General features: G+C 34.5%; 4 protein-coding genes across 4 annotated transcripts; 3 read left to right on the plus strand and 1 right to left on the minus strand.

Moving 5' to 3' along the window:
• Positions 1–629: 629 nt before the first annotated feature.
• Positions 630–5,717, minus strand: LOC145562759 (glutamate receptor 3.6-like). Its single transcript, XM_081623131.1, has 6 exons — positions 4,436–5,717; positions 2,929–4,280; positions 2,558–2,835; positions 2,438–2,469; positions 1,933–2,339; positions 630–1,583 (listed from the first exon to the last, which is right to left on the minus strand). The coding sequence occupies exons 1-6, from the start codon at positions 4,716–4,718 to the stop codon at positions 1,077–1,079; spliced, it is 2,859 nt and encodes a 952-aa protein (XP_081479257.1). The 5' UTR covers positions 4,719–5,717; the 3' UTR covers positions 630–1,076.
• A 2,202-nt stretch (positions 5,718–7,919) lies between these two features.
• LOC145626443 (uncharacterized) lies at positions 7,920–8,613 on the plus strand. Its single transcript, XM_081678881.1, has one exon. It carries the CDS (start codon positions 7,989–7,991, stop codon positions 8,457–8,459), a length of 471 nt encoding a protein of 156 aa, XP_081535007.1. The 5' UTR covers positions 7,920–7,988; the 3' UTR covers positions 8,460–8,613.
• A 2,568-nt stretch (positions 8,614–11,181) lies between these two features.
• Positions 11,182–13,212, plus strand: LOC145562766 (amino acid transporter AVT3C-like). Its single transcript, XM_081623145.1, has one exon. The coding sequence runs from the start codon at positions 11,503–11,505 to the stop codon at positions 12,778–12,780; it is 1,278 nt and encodes a 425-aa protein (XP_081479271.1). The 5' UTR covers positions 11,182–11,502; the 3' UTR covers positions 12,781–13,212.
• A 2,930-nt stretch (positions 13,213–16,142) lies between these two features.
• LOC145562776 (uncharacterized) lies at positions 16,143–21,795 on the plus strand. Its single transcript, XM_081623156.1, has 4 exons — positions 16,143–16,592; positions 19,695–20,486; positions 21,038–21,085; positions 21,171–21,795. The coding sequence occupies exons 1-4, from the start codon at positions 16,410–16,412 to the stop codon at positions 21,465–21,467; spliced, it is 1,320 nt and encodes a 439-aa protein (XP_081479282.1). The 5' UTR covers positions 16,143–16,409; the 3' UTR covers positions 21,468–21,795.

Consider the following 21,795-nt stretch of genomic DNA (forward strand, 5'->3'; position numbering starts at 1 on the left):
GAATTATTATCACCATGTCTTCAACTTGTTAATAAATTACTGTTGTTGTTTTTGTTTATAGAAATCCTGCCAAAACTTGACTTTACTATAATACTATATTTTTTTTAAGCTAATCTGCTTTTCCATAACCCATATACACTAATAGGCCATAGATCACATGTCAGTTATTTCAATCTTTTTATTTGTAATCTCTGAAGCATCCACTTTTCTGAACAAAACCCAAGATTTAGGAAAAGCGTTTGGCTCCTCTAAATATCTAAAGTGGCACTTGACGTAGTAGCAGATCAAATGGCAAAAATTGAGACTGGTTTTTTACAAACTCGTACTCTTTCTGTCCCTCTAAGATTGCGGACTTGTAGTATTTTTCTTGGTTTGTTTTTTTGGGGTTGTCCCATACCACGGTATACACAGTAATAAACTTCATGCATTGTGAATTGAGATCATTACTAGTGAGTGATCTCAGTTTAAAACAATTAGACTAAGACATCATCATCATTACCTTGACTAACAAAAAAGATAACCTATTATTTTATAGGTTGAAATTATATAAACCTTTTGTCAACTTAACAAGCGAATATGCAAGAGTCACTAAGGCTAAACGACCAATTATATAATGGCAAATACAACTTTTATGTTTAATGTTTAAAATATGCATTTAAGTAATTTAAGGATGGCTTTTACGTTGAGAGATACCTACTTTTTTTCTCATTGAAAAAAAAAATATATAAGTCTAAATAATACGATGTACAATTTTCATCCTACACCCAGATGTAATTACGCGTGGGTGCAGCCGTGCAGGATTGACATAGAGTCGTAAACTCAGAAAAGCTTACAAAAGCTTACAAATCAATCTAGGTTGTCTATAGTTTTTTTTTCATCAGTTTCTCCCATATGATACAATATCATCATAGTTAGGACTACTGCGCTCACCCTTGCTGATTGTTAACATCAGTAGATGAGCTATATGAGTACAGTTAGATTAAAAGTTGCGAAAAGCTAGAAATTCAGCAGAGGAAGTTATATGCTTATATTTACCCAACTTCCCTTCTGCTGATGTCAATAGCTCGGTAATGTATCTACACTTCAGTGTTCCCACCATTACTTCGACCAGGGGAAAATTCCATATGATTAATCCTAGAAGCACTCATTGACAATTCTGCAAGGCTTCTATTTGATGCATAACCCCTACTTGATTTCCTCTCGGTTTTCCTTTTCCTAGACCGCTTCTTGATTTCCTCTTCCTTCTCATCAACAAATGACAGGAAAGTCTGAACACGAGAAGACTTTGAGCTAGATGAACTCGGGCCAACGGCTTCTTCCTCAGGAGTGTAATGGCGGAGGTACTGCTTCACAATAAGGGAAAAATACACAATCAAGGCAAGTACACAAGCTATGCCACAGATAAGGAAAAGGCCCCAGAAGCTTTTCAGCTCAAGCCTGTCTACTTCAAGTTTTGTGTCCTGTGAGCTGCAAGCTTTTCTTCTAAGCCATTTGTCATGGATCCTCTGTAAGTCACCATTCTCCGAGAGTTTCAGTAAGGCCGTTGACATGTCTACTGCCAAAGGAGAGTCTTGGGGAAATGCCTGGGGAGTAAAAGAATTGAAAGTTATAAATAGGCAATTCTGAACACTTATCTGGGAACATAGATAGGGCCTGAACAAGCTAACAAGCTAGTCGAGATGATAATTGTGACAGTATTAACGTAACATATACTAGTAATAGGTACATACTAGCAGTTAACTTAATGCATGTTAGTGTAGGCTTTGTGCCTTTGTCAGCCAAATTTTAGGATTACTAGCAGTTAATTGTTTGCATGTTAGTGTAGTATCAATCTTAGCATACTAAATTAGGTACATCAGCAGAGGTAGTATGACAAGAATATAGCATTAGCATATCCTCTAAACTCAATAGTTTATCGAAAGTAATACTTACAAATCCCCAGCCATTTTTGGTGAATTCTTGACCAACAATAGTGAATTCACATCTCGATGAGAGGAAGAGCTCCATATATGCCCTCTCATCAATGACTGCAGCAACCCCGCCTTTTCTGGGACCCTTTTTCAGGGCTTCAGCAAACTCATCCTCGGAGTTAAGAGGGACAAGAAGGGACATAGGAACATGGAGCTGCTCATTTAAATAATTTACAGCAAAGGAACCTGCTTGGTATCCTATAGGTTCTCTGCTTTCTATCAAATTATTTATTCCTTTGACATGTGAAGTAAGTTGCTGCACTGTTAGCATGGAGGTCAGACTCGCAGTATAACTAGAATTGATGATCAAAACTACGAACAGCCATATAATAAGCACAAGCCGGCCCAGTGTGCTCACAGTATTCTCTCCTGTAAAAGATTAACAAGTATACATAAATCATCAAATTCATTATCACTACACTCATTGTTAGGCATAAACCGCATTACTGCTTAAAAGTTTCACTTACTATGAGCAAAGAACCAAGTTGAACAGCTGAACCTGTAAAAGCATAATCATATACTTGTATTAAATAACATACTATCTAAACATGTAAATTAAGGCAACTAAAGAAGTGAACAGCACTTGCCATAACATTGTTGCAACTTGCTTTTTGGGTGGACCCCGGAATTCATCATTAAACTTATGCTCGAGAATCCAAATAACAGCCCCCACAAGGACGAAAGATGCACCAGTAACACACCACATCAATGGAGTAAAAGGTCTCAAGAAAGCCCAGGCATGAGATTCCTCGGTGCTAACAGGGGCTACAACAACTAAACCTGACTCAATGAATGGTTGTGTAAAATCTGCATTCCTTGTTCTGTCAGTAGTAATTGAAACATCACCAACAACAGCATCAAATACCTGAAAAGGCAAAGAAAAGGAGTATATCAGGATATAGTACCTTTCATGCTTTACTAACAAAAGGTTAAAAGACATAAAACATTCTATTCTTACCCCTGCTCTAATTTTCTCAACAAGCTCATTGATGTTTGGATGATTTTTCCCATTTCCAAAGGGGATCAACCTATAAGGAACTGCGTATGGAAGCAAATTAACAGCAGATACGAACACATCGATGCAGTAGCCTGAGAATAAATCTGTGCTGTCTGAATATGAAATGAATTCACGGTAGTCTATACGCCTTGGAACGCCAATTCTCAGCTGGTTACCATTATTGGGAAAAACCCATCCACGAGGCTTCTCTAAGGTCTGACCTGGCCAAATCACCACGGACAGCTTTTGACTTAAGCTGGATTGATTAGGTGCTTCAGAGAGTAGAGATTCTGGAGGCTTAAGTGATAAACCTGAAAAATTGGACCAGTATCCTATAGTACTATGACCTGTACCGACCACATTGATGATATCAAAGGCAGGATTGATCAGGTTCCTATCTGAGTCATATTGTATGCGACCTGTTAACCCGTTCAATTTGACCTGCCATATGTTGGAGACCAAGAGACCTCCACCATCAAAGGTGCTCATTGCATCAAGGTGCAAGTTTTGGTCATTCAGCTGCCTTAATAAAGAGTTATTCGAGAATGATATGTTTCCTCCTTGATCAAAGTAAGCATTTAATGCATGAGCAAGGATCCAAACAGTGTCATAGGCATAAAGACCATAACTATTTAACCCAAATGAACCACTTCCATTTTCTTTCCTAACCAAATGTGTCCACCGAGACACAAAATTTCTCTTGAGCTGCGAACTGGGAGTGTGCACTCGAAGGGTAAGTAGCCCTTGGACATTGGCAAGCTCACTTGGAGAAAGAGGTGAATCTGTATCTATTATATCGCTGAGCCAATTTGTAGCAATCCAAACATACCCTTTTTCTAACATACGAAGAGAGCGAGCAACCTCAAGCACCTCTAGGCCATAGTTATTGTAAGTATGAAGAACAAGAATCCTAGATTCTTGTAAGGACACCTCAAACAAAACATTCCTTATGTCCTCTAAGTTAAAGTCAGGGCTCATAGGTGCTTTATAGCTTATAGTACATCGCCTCTCAGCCAACTTATCACCTAAAGCAGCAATCCCATTCCTTCCATAATCATCATCAGTGTAAATAGCAGTTACTTCCCTCCATCCATAATGGCTTAAAATGTCGGCTATTGCAGCCATTTGGAAAAGATCATTTTGGGTTGTCCGAACCAAGAAAGGATACTCGAGTGAGTTAAGAGTTGGGTCTGAGGCGGCGAAGGAGAGCAAAGGGACTTGGAGTCCCTTTGCAACCTGAGATACTACATGAGCTATCACAGATGATTGAGGACCTATTATTGCCACTACACCACTATCTATAATGGTCATTGCTGAAACAATAAAAACAACAACAAATATACAATTCCAATCAAAATCAATGCTTGTAAAATGCAAACAATTTTGCAACAAAAACAGTAATAACAAAAACAAAATTAAATAGATAATATTAATAAATAGCAAAAATAACTGGGTTTTAGTAAATTACCCTCAACAGCTCCAAGAAATCCACTGTGTTTGCTATCATGCATTGTGATGTTGAGCTTGGTTCCCTGAAGAATTTGAGGGGAGGAATTTACATCATCTATTGCTGCTTGAATTGCAAGTTTTGCAACCTTACCAATTGTGGAATTATATGAAATTATTGCACCAATGTTGACAATTTCAGGTCTTGCAGAAGGATTTGTATCAACCCCATTTGCAGAAAATTTCCCCTTTTCCAATATTAATAATCTAAATAATATCAAAAATCCAAGCACCCTAAAAATCATGGTGGATCAGCAAAAAATCTATCCACCTTTCTGCACAATACTAAACCCAGTTTTTAGAGTAATAAATTAAATAGACAATTATATAAAATCACTAAACCCCATAAAAACCCAGTTTTTATTTTATTTGCAGCAATAAAAGAAAAGTTTATTAAATCTGAGAGAAATGATAGCAGAGAAGCACATGGTTTAGAATACCCAGCAAACTGAATAAATGCATAAAGTTCAAATTTTTATTTAATTTTCAAGGGATAAAGTTCAAATCATAAGACAAGAAGAATAAACAACTCATGCAAACATTTATTAATTCAATTACTTCAAAATTTTTAAACCAGATGCATGTTTCTTTTCATAAAACTTTCTTCTTTTTTTCTTTTTTTGAACACTTTTCATAAAACTTTTTTTTTTTAATAAAATATTGAACCTTAAAGAAATGTAAGATACATTACCATTAATAGCAAGTAGCTAGATTTGAGATATTTATTAATCTAAGCTTCATAAACATCAGAAATAAAATTTCAGAAAGTGTAAGTAACTTCTGTATTTAATATCAGGAGGAAATATGAAAAGAAGAGGAAAGGCTAGAATAAAATAAAATCCTCTAAAAAGAAAATAAGTGGGAAGAGTTAATGCAAGACAATTATTTGTGAATATAATTAAAAAAACAAACTGTAGAGAGTGTCTTTACTTGGTCTAGTCCAGAAGGTATAATTTGACAGAAAACTCATGTGTAAAAAGAGAGTGAAAGTGTGTTGTTGAATTGTAATGTAGGCCACACAATGACACAACTTAAGAAATGTGGATGCAAATTTGACATGACATTAAAGAGAGAGCAAGCATGAAATAAGAGATTATGATATAAAGGTAATAGAGCTACAAATTGACATTGTTCCACTTCAAAAATCTAATTATATCATATATGAAAATAAGTAGATTACGAAATCAATATAGGTTACTTCTTTGTAATTATACAAAACTCTGACCATAATAAGCCGTACAATGTAACTAGTTCGGGCAATAGCACGATAAGTTGGCAATTATGTAATAACTTGAGCCATCTAATAGAAAAATTGATACTTCATATTAGCAATAAAATAAAGAAGAGAGAAAGGGAAATGTCATTAGTTGTTTGTACTAATGTGGATAGTTGATAACTAAGGTAGGTGCATTTTGCATTTTTACCACATGTTTTTGATGTAACAGAACTTGGAAATTAGGAACGAACACAATATGCCTATGATAATGCTCTACAAAAAATTTATTTTCCAATCAAATATTGTTAAAAAGACAAAATATATATATAAAAGCATTACATCATCTATTAAAATTTAAAAGTGCACTCTTAAAAAGAGCAAAGAATAAGATAAGAAAATGTTCTCCCATGTCAACTTCCTAATTAAGTAACCCCACCTTCCAAAACATAATGGACTCTCCCATAGGCCACACTACAATACTCCAACAGTTCAATGTCAACTTCTGGAATAGCACCTCTTAACAAGAAATTGAACTTATATGACAAACATTATTATGATCTTTGAGAATCTTTTTTATGATATCTTTCAATCTAGATAAAATAAGTTCAAATAATGACTAATAATTCAATAATAAAAGTAACCAAGTTTTATTATATCATGATTATACATATTCCAATAAAAACTGATAGTTTATACAAGATTACTGATTAGTGTTATACGAAGTATATATGAGTGACGGATTCTCTAATTGGGTGAGCTTCCATATCTTTATTTAACAGATACGAAGTATGTTATTTAATCCATATTTCTTCAACTGATTATGTTTCTACTAATAAGCAATTATAAGGGTCCACATACTTAAGGAAGGAGCCGAATTTTCAGTGAAAAAAAGTAATAATGTAAGGAAAGTAAAAACAAAAAATAAATCATGATTTATTAAGTTAAAAAAAAATGAAAAAAATAGGAGAAAGTTGTAACTACCAAATTATGAAGAGTAAACTCCGAACTTACTATAGGTCTATAGGTCTATAGGTCTGTAGTAAGGGGACACTCATTTTCATACAATATATTAGATCACCCCACAATATATGGTGTATGTAAAATATTCCCACTTTTGATTTTTGATAGCTGAGGACACTTGTCATATTTGGAAAATCTATGAGGCAATCACAATTTCTTACCTTTTGTAGGACATTTTGTATTTATGTACTTGTCTCAGATATTCTAACTTCTAAGTTCTAAGAACAATTCCCTATCCCACCACTGAATCATACATCCATCTTTCTAAACATGCTTTCTTTGTCCTGAAAATGCAAATAGGAATGGCAAAACTAACTCTAGTATAGTTGGATAAAAACTTAAAGAAAAAAGAGTAGCATAGGTTGAAATTAACATACCAATCAAGTCGATCACCATATTTATAAGATGGATGTAATACATTATACACCTGCGTTATAAAAAAATATATAAAAAACATGTTCATTAATTTATATTATACAAAATGCAAGCAAGTATACTTAATTCTATATACTCCATAGTATGTATAAGAGTTTTTAAAAAACAAACCTGATCCAAAATGACCGAACATAACTAACCAACTAATCGAGCCAGCAAACAAACTAATCTAACATGTATGTCACTGACTCATTCATTCACAACTCGAACACCTAATCTAACTATTATAACTTACTAAGGCCATGTTTGGTAAATGGTTTTTTGATGGCTTTTTGGTTAGCTTTTGGCTTTTTTATGTGGTCAAACAACCAAAAATTGTGTTTGGTAATTGGGTTTTTAGTCAGCGAAAAAACTGGCTTTCAAACCAAAATGAAAAAACTGCTTTGAGTAGTTTTTTTTTGTTGGCTTGTTGGCCCACAAATCATTTAATAAACAGCCAACAACTAACAATTAATTTACCAAACACTTTTATAAACAGCCAATTTCAAAAGTCATTATAAACAGCCAAACATTCCAACTGGTCAAACAAGCCAAGTAAACCAGTCAACCACCAACCACCAACCACCAACCGTCATTTGTCAAACAAGGCCTAAGTTACTTCTATAAGACTATCTTCTATTCTTCTTAACCATCACCCTTTGAGATGCATCATAAAATTTACAAAGCTTTTTTTTCGACTTCAAAGTTGTTCAATACTAATTTGGGCTTCAATTAAGCCCAAAACCAAGCCCAAAAAACAAACAATCACAGCCCAAACCAGAAACCACAATTCTCCAATTCCTCTACCAAAAACCCCTCTTTCTCACTCACTCACTTTCTCTCTCCTCTTTCTGATTCTCCAACAATGGCGGCAGCAAAAGCAAAAGACCTCGTAAGAAAACCAGTAATGGCGACAGTCCGACTAACAATCCCAGCAGGAAACGCAAAACCCGGTCCACCTGTCGGAGCAATCCTAGGTCAACTGAAGCTAAATCTAATGGCGTTTTGCAAGGATTTCAATGCTCGGACTCAAAAGTACAAACCCGAAGCTCCAATGGCTGTCTCCCTCATTGCATACAAGGATCAAACATTCGATTACGTCATCAAATCTCCGAAGGTTTCATGGTTTCTGAAACAAGCTGCTGGTGTTGAATCTGCTAGTGGTCGACCTGGACATGTCGTCGCTTCTTCGGTGAGTTTGAAGCATGTTTATGAAATTGCTGCTATTAAGAAGGAAGATCCTGGTTGTCAACATTTGTCGATTGAAAGTATTTCTAGGTCTATTATTGGTTCTGCTAAATCTATGGGAATTAATGTTGTTAAAGAATTGGATTGAGTTTTTGGGGGTTTAGGGTTAGGGTTTTTGATTTTTGTGTTATTGTTGTTCATCCTTTGAATTTTGTATTTTGATTATAACAATATTACAGGCTTGTTACATGTTTTTTCATGTAATTTGGACAAAATTACTCTATATATTTCAATAATCTTGATGTTTTGATCATTTTGGTTTTGAATTGGAATTTTTGGCTCGTTGGCTTGATTAATTGATCATCAAATTAATGTGGAAATGGCTGGGAATTTCAAAGAGAAATGTTCCAGAAATAGGAAAACCTCAAGTTGAAACCATATACTACCTTCGTTTAATGTCAAATCGTTGCAAATAATATGAAACGGAGGTAGTATATGGGTTTGATACTTTAATTAGCTTAGAAATGGTGGAGTTTTAGAACCATTTCTGAATTCTGATAAGAACGGTGAACCCAAACCAACATTTGCAGCCTTGAAACATTTCCTTGATTGTTCACAAACTTACAAATGGGTTATAGTTTGGTAATTGGTACCAAAGTTTGATCCCTTCTGTGATGAATTCTCTGGCAATGTCAAGTTTTGAGCGCCTTGGAGAATTTTCCTGGTGCTTGAATTGGGGTGACAGCTGAATTTCGTCCAGCTATGGAACTGTCTTGGATAAAATTCACTTAGCAAATAATTAGGGTACTCGACTTTTTCTGGTTAATTGTGATCCATTTGGTTAGGTTTGTCTAACGATAGAGCATGCTCCAAACCTATGTTCCTGGAGTTTTTTGTGTGAATGTAATTGAGTTAGAGCAGTCAGGAATTACCATTGCCGTGTTAAGTGTTAAGAGTAACAAGGGAGATATTAAACAATAACATCAACTAATGCTTGAATTTGTCATGTAAATCAACTCAATGCAAGTAATGTTGTACAAAACCCTGAGATTTTGGCATCGACCAAAGTAAAATAAGCCGGGGAGTTTAGCCCTCGAGTCCACTGATTCCCTAGCTTAGAATGATTCACAGCTATCGACTAATTTATATACACCGAGCTAAATGATAGCACAGTAATTTCCAAACCACGAGTCAAAGCTGTTTTCATGTTGATCATAGTCGAGGTCAAGTTCTTTTGAGCTTTCAGCAAGACTTCTAAAATAGTCTTGGACATTTCCAGAAACTCTGTTTCAGAGTAATCAAAATCTCTTAAATTTCCCAATTCCAGGTTCAGAAGGAAGGGTGATGTTGGGTTGTGTGATTCTCATATTTGATAGTCAGCACATAGACGAATTTAGGCAACAAGCTAGCTGGGACAAGTTTCCACCGTCCATGTTGCATTCATAGTATATATGCTACTAATGAAGTAGTCGTATACAAATAATTTACTACCACAAAACATATTTCAAACATGTCAGTCAATAAAAGGTCACAAATTTAATGTAAATTATCTTGCCATTTGGCAATTTTCTTCTAGTTTATTCATCAAATAATACAGTAATATCAACATCACGTAGTTTTCATCCAAATTGTACAGTTTATCTTTAAATCTAGAATGTTCAACTTCTTTTTATGGATTATGCTCTTGAATTGAAGGTTCTTACCCCCACTCTTTAAATTAGGGCTATTCTTTTCAAACGATGATAAAAACAAAACATCAAGATACCGAGTTTATTGATTGATCTTTGTTTTTTGTTGCTAATCTTAATTTTTGTACCAGTAAATAGTAATTGGCAAGTGATTGAACCATACCAAAATTACTAAGCTTTTTACATGAGTCCATTTCTATGATCTTTGTTTGTTATTCTACTTATTAGTTATTGCAGTACGACACTTCAATCAATACAATACTCTTTGCTTTGCTATTCAAGACATAAATTACGTGTAAGCTTGATTCATTTTTACCACTATATGCTTCTTAGTGCGAGATAATATGTTTTCCTTATGATACAACCATTTGCATTGCTTCTATACCAATTAGTATGTAGTTGGTAGGAGTTATACTTAATGACCTTCGGGTTTGATTCCTCCCAGGTGTCCTAAGTTGAGAATTTCCTTATTCTCATCCCCTCATCCTCCAAGACCCTGATTTACATAAGTAAACTAGTTTACATGTGATGATGTGAAAGATTGCGATTTAGTATGGTCGTTTCCCTTGCCCCTTAAATCAAATCAAACCAAACCAAACAATCCCCCCTCCCAATAGAAAAAAAAGAATTACTCCGTAATAAATAGAAATTTGCATGGCTTCTTACAAAAATAAGATGTTAAAATATTTCAAGTATTGTAGTTGCAAATATGAAATATCACATGAGGTTTTGCTGTTCTTTAAAAGCCAATAGATGACGGCTGTCCATACCATAGCACATGTTTGACATGTTGAAAACTTGGAATAGCTTGCCTCATGTTGATATTGCAACTTTTTTACCCTTCTCCTAACAGTAAACGTCAGTAAGTATATTTCAAGCAACCTTTTTTTTAAAAAAAAATTTCATGATAAAACTAGTAAACATAATTGACTTTTTAATAATTTGTAACCATTTTTTATTTGACGTGCCATTTTACTCTAACTAAAAATATGAGATATTTTCCTCATTTGTCTCCTGGCATATTGCTATCAATTTTTTTATTAATTATAAATTTATGCAAAATCTTATGGAGTATTTATATCATATCCTTGATTTTTTTCTCTTCCCTAAATTTAAATACGTATTTAAAAAAAAAAAATCTTTGTAACAGTGTACGAGTACCAAATTAAATTACAACCTTTGATAAAGACCGTGTACCAATCCTACATACATACGCCAAAAAGGTTTTTGTTTGACTTACCTATCATTTGCCTGTAATCAGTATCACATTTCCAACAATTTCATTCATTAGAAATACAAACCCCAAAATCCTAATCCCTTCAATTTCATCCCCCTATCCCAAATTATCATCAACTCAAATTAAAATCCCTAAAATTTAATTTCATTTAATTTGTGATCTTCCCAGAAAAAGACACAATTCAAAACCACTGAATTCTTATCTGGGTAGTTCCATAAACCTTTAAATTCAGAAAAAGCTGGGATTTTTTTGAGATAGAAAACAATATGGGATTTAGGAAGAATGAAAATGAAGCAGGATCAAGCTCAAATTCAATCCCAATTGCAAGAGAAGATACCCCACTTTTAGGTAAATCAAAGCAATCTTCTGGGTTCAAAACTTTAGCAAACATTTTTATTGCTGTTGTAGGATCTGGTGTTCTGGGTTTACCTTATACTTTCATGAAAGCGGGTTGGTTGTTTGGTATGATTACCCTCTTCTCAATTGCTCTTTTAACTTACTATTGTATGATGTTATTGGTTTATACTAGAAGAAAGATTGAATCTGTTAATGAATACTCGAAAATCAATTCGTTTGGTGATCTGGGTTTTGCTGTTTGTGGATCAGTTGGGAAATTATGTGTTGATTTTATGATAATTTTATCACAAGCTGGTTTTTGTGTTAGTTATATGATATTTATTTCAAATACTTTTGCACATTTGTTCAATAGTACTGATTCTCAGGCTCATAGTTATCTGGGTCTTACCCCTAAAAAATGGTACATTTGGGGTTGTCTTCCTTTGCAATTAGGGTTGAATTCAATTCCAACATTGACCCATTTAGCCCCTTTGAGTATTTTCGCTGATGTTGTGCAACTTGGAGCAATGGGTGTTGTGCTGGGGAAAGATGCAGTTATTATTGCTAGTAATAGGCCTGTTGTCCAGGCATTTGGAGGGTGGAATGTGTTCTTCTATTGTGTTGGTGTTTGTACTTATTCGTTTGAAGGGATTGGAATGGTTTTGCCCTTGGAAAGCGAGGCGAGGAATAAGAAGAACTATGGATTGGTGTTGGGTTTGGCAACAGGAATGATTTCCATCTTGTATGCTATATTTGGTGTAATGGGTTACCTTGCTTTCGGGAACGAAACACGGGATATAATCACCACCAACATCGGAACTGGGTTTTTGAGCACTTTGGTGCAACTAGGGTTGTGTATTAACCTTTTCTTCTCATGCCCATTGATGATGAACCCAGTTTATGAGGTGTTGGATAGAAGGCTAAGTCAAGGGAGCTATACCTTGTGGTCTAGATGGTTGGTGATTTTCTTGGTGGCTTTGATTGCCTTATTTGTGCCCAATTTCACTGATTTCTTGTCACTTGTTGGAAGCAGTGTGTGCGTTGCGTTGGGTTTTGTTTTCCCTGCTCTCTTCCACTTCATTGTTTTCAAGGATGAGGCAGGTTTGGGAAAGCTGATCTTGGATGGAGCAATTGTTGTCATAGGCATTATTCTTGGTGTCTCTGGTACTATGATTTCTCTGAGGGAGATTTTCGGTACCAAAGCTTGATTTTTGCAAAAACTGTTGTATGGTTTTTCAAAATTAGTCAATTATTTACTTGAGTACTCGTGTCAGGCGGTCGTGTTCAAGTGTAGGACTTGGCTAAATTATGGAAACAAAAACCATGGTTCAGGTGTAAAATGAAGTGTCACAAGTGTCTACATGCTTGTCAGAGTGTGGATGGTGTGATAGCACTGAGTCAAGTAGCTGTATTCTGTATGCCTGTATGGTTGGTCGGAGTGTCAAGATATGGCTTTTGGCATAACAAAAGTACCTGAGATGTTATGAAAAGCACAATTCTGTATCATAAGTGTGTATAATCCTAGATTTGGTATGATGAAGTGTTTAATGTGATCATTTTTTGGTATGATCAATCATGATGTATGTGCAAAAACTTCAAATTGTCTGATAATGATAATAATCAAATTACATTTCTTTTCAGTGAGAAATTTCATGCTAATTTCCTTCTGTTACTTGCATTGCTTGTATAACTTGGTCACTCTGGTCAATATTGGTGGGTTTCACAAAATGGTAGTACTAGTAGAAAACATCCCATGAGATTTGTCAGTTTACTTCGTTCATTCTGCGAAAGCAGCAACGTCGTCTGCATGATTGTTTTTTCTGTTTCGAGGCATCAAAATCTGCGTTCATCTGCTTGATTGTTTTTTCTGTTTTGAGGCATCAATGACAACCAAATGCCAGTTTTCATTGTTTGTTTTTCGTGAAGATGTAATTTTCACATCTTCACTTTACCATGTTATGCAACGTTGATGGTTTGCCTCCCTCGCCGTTGGGTATTGGCTTTAGCCTTTTAAGCTCACGCATACGTAATCTAGCTCGCTAGTTTGCATTTTATTTTATTAAAGCCACTTGCTTTCCATGAAAGTGACTGCAAAGAAAACGTTATTAGTAGCTGGATGGACTTCGCCTTGTTTTATGATAGGAAACGGGCAACTTACGTCTAGACAATAGCCAAATGTTTAAATAAAATAATGTCTAGATTCATCTTAAATCCATCTATTTTCTGATTATTGGACATTTTCTGCGTTGGAAGTTTGTAACAGTCAGATAAGAATGAATCTTCCTGGTAGTAACATCATAAAAAATGTTTTTTTTTTTTTTTTTTTTTTTTTTTTTTTTTTTTTTTTAGGGAAACATTATAAAATGCTTAAGCATGCCAAAAGCATCAGTCTTTTATTAAAAAGAGAAAATATATAGCACTCATTTTAGCAGTTGCCAAAAAGAATACTCGCTCATTCTAGATTATTTTGTTTAAGGTGTAGATTATTATAGACCTTATATTATGCAACAACCGAGTTAAAGTGTAAAAAATGTATGAAATTCTCATTTTTACCATGGGTGTTTATTGGGAGAAAATTTATTTTCAAAATCAACTGAAAAAATGGGACGAAGGGGACTTGGGAATGGGCATCATTGATTACTCCGATTAATTAATATATTTGTGTCATTAGTACTACCTCCGTTTCATATTATTTGCAACTATTATGGAGATTAGTACTAAAATATGTTATCATGCCAACGTCATAGTGATCTTCCAATAAATATATGGGGAGGAAAAAGAGGAAACAAATTGATAAGGAGTGCACTAATGCATGCGTAATTTCAATTTGTATAACTTTAATTTGGAGTGGGTTTCTATATTTTAATCATCCAATTCACCGTCATGTTTGGTAGTGACATTTATGCGTGTATACCCCTATAATTAATTATGTTAATTTTGTACTAACCACTTTGTTTACAAATTACAAGTGTATGGTAGCAGCAAACAAGTAGCACACTAAATGACACTGCCATTTGTTGATTGCTACACTATATTGTACGGAGTATATTTTAATAACTATAACTATATTGATCATTTATAAGAAGTATGAGCTATAAAACAATATTATAGCTTATATAAAACCATGTGATAGAGTGGTGTGTGCAATATCACATCATTACATCAACATGAAATTATATACCATTAGACAGTATTATCTTGTGTAGCTTGTAACCTTTGTATGCCTGAAATACAAGTAGTTCTGGTTTTAGTTTTTGTTATCTAGTTTACATTGGAATTAAGTCGTTATCTTAAGAGTTTGAGTTACAATATCCAACTTGAAGTCCAACCCGCCCAACTTATGAGGGCCATTTTACCTAGGCCCAATATTCTACCTGGAAATCAGAAACTCTGAATGAAAACATACAATAATCATTTATCAATTTATACTTATATAGTTATACACTTGGCCTGTTCTGATTGACTGAACTGAATATTTTATGAAAGAAGGAAATTAAGAATTGAATTGAACTAAACTAAATTTATTGGAGCTGGATTGAACTGAACTAAACTTATTGGAGCTGAACTGAACTGAACTGAATTGCAAATAATCTAAAGAGAATAAGCTCTTATACGAGTATTAAAGTAGGGGATTTTTCCCTCATAAACTCTAACTTTTTTCTTTTTTTTTTTTTTTAATTTATCCTATAACTTCATCATCTATTCTTATAATTGACTATTGAGTTATATTTTTAGAGGCTTCTAAGCCTTCTATAATTCAATTACTAATAATTTTAAAGATCAAGCATGATTCGGGGATCAATTACAGGTTAGTTTATAAGGTTAACTTGTTAAGGGTCTAACCATTAAATGAGAAAAGAGCGTTCGAAAAAGTTAAATGAGCTTTTGTTCTAATGACAAATAATTGTCACAAGTTTAAAACTCTCTCCTCCATTTATAAATCAATACTATTATCTTTTATGTCTTAGTTAGTATTTTAGACCAGAAGAAAAAAAAATCATAGAATCCGAATGTAGTAAGCATAACTAACTAGTACCCTAATCATATCCCACTTGAAAACTAACTGATAACATAATTCAATTTTTTTTGTGACCCAAGATATCGACAAAGTGGTCATCGTGACTTTTTAAGAGAGTAGAGATATTCGTATTGAACCATATTCTATCACAAGTTAGTCAACTCAGGTATAAAAGTGAACGCTTGAAAGTAGATGAGAAGATAAGAAATCCTCTACATCCAAGCATATGTACATGATAATGTTCGAATTTGTAACCTCAAAGTTACAAAATGAATTTCTCACCATCTTTACCAAATAAAGTTAATTTAAATAATCACTGTGACATCACCCAACCCCAGTGTACTAACTTAATTGTCACCTTACAATACTAAAACTAAGACTTACAAAGTCACAAACCAAACGAAGCCTTATTGAAAAGGCGCACAAACTCATATCCTTGGAGGGTAAAGTTGTTAAATGGTCCACAAACCATGATCCAATCCCACTACAATTTTATTTAAAAAAAAATAGGACCATTCATTTTGATCTCTCTTAAATATCAATAATAAGGTGAGAAAGATACAGGAAAAAAGAAAGAAAAAGAGAGAAAAGTGGAAGAAGTCTTGAAATTGAAGGCCACATATAATTACAGCAAACCCAAAATCTCTCCTTTCTCTTTCTCTCTCTTCCCCCAAATCATCTGAAAAATACCCATTTCATCTCATCAACAAAGCTAGCTTTTTGAATCATACCCAGATCAAATCGACCCCCAAAATCATTAATTTCGCCCAGAAAATTCAAAATCAAATTCAATTCAAACTCATATAATCTATTTGAATAATGTCGTGTTCATCATCTTCTGGGTCAGAGGAAGATGAGGAGGAGTTCGATTCATATAGAAAAGGAGGTTATCATGCGGTGAGAGTTGGTGATTCCTTTAATGGCGGACGTTACATTGCTCAGAGAAAATTGGGGTGGGGTCAATTTTCTACTGTTTGGCTTGCTTATGACACTCGGAATTCCGTATGTTTCTTCTTCTTCATATTGATCTGATCACTTTATTAATTTTTAATTTTAATTTCTATTCTATGTATCTTGGGAATTTGCTGCAATTTTGTTTGTATTGGATCATATTTTTGTGGACCCATGATTTAGGTTTAATGAATTATTGTTGGGGTTTGTTTATATTGGTATTTGTTGGATGAATTAGTGAAATGAGTTGTCTTTATCTTGCTTAGATTGCAATTATTCAGTGGTTTACCTACCAATGATAGTTATGATCCTTAATTATTTGCAACAGGGTGTCCTACCTTTGGGCTGTAGGGTATGTTGAGTATTGAAGATCACATCTTCATGTAATCCAGGGAAGAAAGGGCAAAATGAGTACTTTTAGTAATACATTGATTATATCCTTACTGTTGCTAAAATTGGCCCCTTTTTGACATAGTATAACATTGTAATTTGGCAAAGCAATGTTGTCATTGGATATGGAATCATGGATCGTTAGTGTAGTGAAATATGGGAACTGTAAGCTTTTAAGTAGTTGATGGCCTATTTCGTGTGAATGGTGTTATGATGTGTAACTTGGCAAGCAAAATAACATTTTAATTTTCATAGTATAAATGTTCATTACTATCCAATGTTACTATGGATATAAAAATTTGGGGTGCACTGTTATTAACATGGCCTCATGGTAATGGACTTTGTTTTCTGGTATAAGCGTATATTCATTCTCTTTACCACCATTTATTATCATGGACCAAAGTACCAAACAAATTTTAAATGTAATAGTCTCTGTAAAAGAATAGATACTCAGTTGGTTTTCTTAACTTGTTTACTTAATCTATGTTCCTCATATTTAACTTCAAGACAAAATCTTTTGTTTGAGATGTAATTCCAACTATCTTGTTGAATTTTTTTACTCTATGCAAGCTACCCTTTTGAGACTTCATTAATAACAGATAATGAAGCATATGTTATGTTCAACAAATAATTTATTACCTACTCAAAGCTTGATTAATGACAACAGCTGTACTAGGTATGGTATCATTCTCATTGTTGTAATGCAAAGGAGTCTTACTTAAATTGTTGTCTATATAAAGTACAGAGTATAAAGTCTGCTAAAAGTATGATTGAATCTTGAAGTTTTTTGGCTGATTTATGGCTATAATTTTGCGAATTTTAATGATTCAAAGATGCAGATATTGCTTCTTAATCAGTTTATTTTTAGCTTAGCAAGCACCAGAAATTATCTGAGTTGAGCAATTGAAAAATCATCCTTTTGTACAAATGTACTCCTAAAGTGACACTTGCTTGAAAATGTGGAACTTTGTAATTTTGTTGTCTTTGGACTGAATGATCAAATTTTATTACTACACTGGTGTAATTTTTTTTTTGGGTATTTCCCACATGTCCTCATGGGTATGAAAGATCTCTAACCATGTTTTAGCTAAAGAAAAACATTTCAGTCATATGGGCTTAATCTTTGTCAGAAATTGAATTCGCCGGTCTGTGCTTTACGTTTCAATGACCCCCTCTACCCGGTTTCTTTCTTTCTTTCTGTGTTTTTTTTTCCTCCACATTTTGTATATGTATCAACTTTTATATGTTGTTATGGATTGTTAATCAACAATATTGTTAAAGAATTGTTTTTCGTGAGCATTTGATGTATGTCCTTGTCCATATTAAGGTTCAATTTGCTTGGTAAAACTAATTTGAGTATTGTTACATTATATTGCTCTCCCAAAGTCTTAACTCCTAATCTCCTCCTATATTGATAGTACTAGATTTTAAATAAGTCTGAGTATAAATATAGGTAGAATTCAAGCCATATCCTGATTTTAAGAACCTTTTGTTTATACTACCTCCGTTACAGGTTATGTGCAACGATTAGACATTTTCCCTCTCTGCTTTATGTCAAATTGTTGCACATAACCTGTAACGGAGGTAGTACTTTTTATGTTTCAAGAGTATTTTTGTTGGGCGGCTGTGTTAAGATAAAGAAAGAGATGGAGGATTAGGTTGAGAGAGACTGTCAGAAACAAAGTGACAAGGAAGAAAAAAAGGAATATGTGAATTTTCTAATATTCGATGCTGAAGGGGGTCTTAATTTTGCACCAATATGGCTAATAAACCATTATTAGTCAATTCTTTCTATTTGGCATGAAAAATTCTGAGAATATTTTTTTTTGGTTTTTTCTCTCTCTTGGGTAGTTTAGATCACGTGCAATATGGAACGAGACGATTGATATCAATGATCAGTGTAGACTAGCATTTGAGTGTAATTTAAATAGTGCTACTATTAGATTAGCTCCTAATTGGACTCGTTCCTCTTCATGAGTGAGATTTGATTTGTATGAATAAAGATTTGATAAATGGAAAGGAACTGCATGTGGAGAACCACACATATTTTCACAAATTTTAAGGATTGACAACTACTTTAGAAATGGCATGGTTGGAATTCAATTAAGAAAAACTGTTGTGGAATATTGAGGTCTTCCAACTTGCTGAGTAATTGTACTGTTGGATATTGGTGATGGTGTAATACTGTCAATTAATAAGAGAAGTATCATATTGATGCTTTCTTCTGCTTGAGTTGTTACTCTGTATATGTGTCAGGCTATGTGTTTATGTACAAAGGAGTATTGAACCCATGTTCAAATTTCATGAAGTACAGTGTATGTTATTTTTTCAAATATACGACTACAGTCTCTCTACCTTTTTCTCATTTACTATTATATACAAATGAACCAGAGATAGGAAGCCACTGGGTTATATATTCTACTTGGTTGTATTCCCATCCCTCCCCCATTCCAATTATAGTCAAATTGAAAGCACATCTATCCAAATGTTTTTACTCTTGAGTTAGTTTCCTCCTTTATACTTACACAGTCAAAATGAACAAGAAAGTTTATGTTTTGCATGTTTACAACAGCTCAAAATGCAGAAAGTTTGTAGAACAGTTTTTACTACTTTGTTCTTGAAATTGTTGAATTTGACCCTTTTCTCTTCTCTATGTTCTTTTACTTTCTTTATTTGATATGCGCTTCTTGATAGTTCTTATGTCCATTATTGCATCTCTTTAATATTTTATAATTCAATTTATGGTCCCTGTATTTGTATCAGGGTTTTGTGGCTTTGAAGATACAGAAAAGTGCAATGCAGTTTGCTCAGGCTGCTCTTCATGAAATTGAAGTCCTTTCAGCAATTGCTGATGGAGACCAGACTCATTCTAAGTATGTTGTTCGATTGATCGATCACTTTAAGCATACAGGCCCTAATGGGCAGCATCTGTGCATGGTTCTTGAATTTCTTGGGGATAGCTTGCTCCGTTTAATTAGATACAATCATCACAAAGGTATGGATTTGGACAAAGTTAGGGAAATCTGCAAATGTGTTTTGATGGGCTTGGATTATTTGCATCGGGAATGTAATATAATCCACACAGACTTAAAGCCAGAAAATATTCTTCTTGTCTCTCCCATTGATCCATCTAAAGATCCAGTAAAGTCTGGATTTACCCCAATTCTTGAGAAGCCTGAAGGAGGAAACCAAAATGGTGGAGGAGCGTCAATGAGTTTGATCGAGAAAAAGCTTAAGAGGAGGGCAAAGATGGCAGTGGCCAGGATATCTGAGAGAAGAGCCTCCATGGGTATGCAACAGCGCCCAAAACCTCAGAGATCACTAGAAGGGATTGATTTGAAGTGCAAAGTTGTAGACTTTGGAAATGCTTGTTGGGCTGATCGACAGTTCATGGAAGAAATACAGACAAGGCAGTATAGAGCTCCTGAAGTTATTATCCGATCAGGCTATACCGCATCTGCTGACTTGTGGTCATTTGCTTGTACAGCTTTTGAGCTTGCTACAGGGGACATGTTGTTTACTCCTAAGGGGGGACAAGGATTTACAGATGATGAGGTAGACAATTTTTGTCATCAATCAAGTTCTCCATAGCTCATAAGTTCTGTCTAAATCTCAAATAATACAGTAGTTGCTAGTGTGTGTGCTAAAGTTGTGAGTTGTTGATGGTGAACTATAAAAAACGAAGATCAGTCCCACACATCATTGTTACATAATTTGATGTCTGTTCTCATCGTGTTGTTACTCTCCTTCCTTTTCGTTTTATTAAGGCATGCACTTGTGTTGATAGTGACCTCGTTGGCCAGGTGGGGGAGGGTGGGGGGAGGGGGCTTGAGGGAGTTTACCTTCTAGTTTAATTTTGTTATATTAGTGTACCCTTCATTGACAGATTTGGTGCTTGACATGCCTATCTTGCTATTTCTTACGGAATATGAAAACAGTCTGCTGCTCTGTTCTTTGCTCTCTCTTGTAAAATTGAATTGTTTCTCTTGCATTGTTTATGTCCCGTGATGTTATGTAGCCATATTCACATCTGAAATGGAGTAATTACTTTACTTGAGAATATTTATCTTTTATAAAATCTTGATTACTTTTTGCATGTGTTATAGGATCATCTTGCCCTGATGATGGAACTGCTGGGAAAGATGCCTAAGAAGGTAAGCTAGCATCTCAATTTTCTTCCTTTTTTTAAATTCCCTATTAGGTTGCTGACCTGTAGTTTGTCAATGCTTGCTTGTGCAGATAGCCAATGGAGGAGCACGTTCTAAAGATTTTTTTGATAGATATGGGGATCTTAAGAGGATCAGAAGACTCAAATACTGGTCGCTTGATCGATTGCTTGTCGATAAGTATAAATTCTCGGAAGAAGATGCTCGTGACTTTGCTGATTTTCTGTGCCCCATATTTGATTTTGCTCCTGAGAAACGGCCTACTGCCCAACAGTGCCTGCAACACCCTTGGCTTAACCCGAAACTGACTTCTAACGATAATTCTAATGATAAAAAATTAGCTGTTGGGATGAAGAGCCTTCAAATTTAGATAGCTAATGAAGAAAAGACCACATTTACATGTTATCTGCAAAGTTCATCTCTCTTCTTGCTTCCTGCACAGTGAAGAAATTACCCCACGATTTGATTTCGGTTTTTTGCCTTAGCTACAATAAGGTTACAAGAATTTCTATAACCCCTCATCCCCCCTCTAGAGGGTTATATATATTTCTCATTATACCTGATGTAATATATAATGATTGAATTTTTTTGGCGATGATGTAATGTTATAGCAAGAATTTTGGTCGAAGTTTGTTTATTAGTTTGTAAGGGTGTAAATCTGGGTTTTTTCTATGAATGTGGAAAATGCTGTTCTCTCA

The sequence above is a fragment of the Chenopodium album genome, chromosome 1 (genome assembly GCF_948465745.1).
Source record: "Chenopodium album chromosome 1, dcCheAlbu1.1, whole genome shotgun sequence".
Classification (NCBI taxonomy): Eukaryota; Viridiplantae; Streptophyta; class Magnoliopsida; order Caryophyllales; family Amaranthaceae; genus Chenopodium; species Chenopodium album.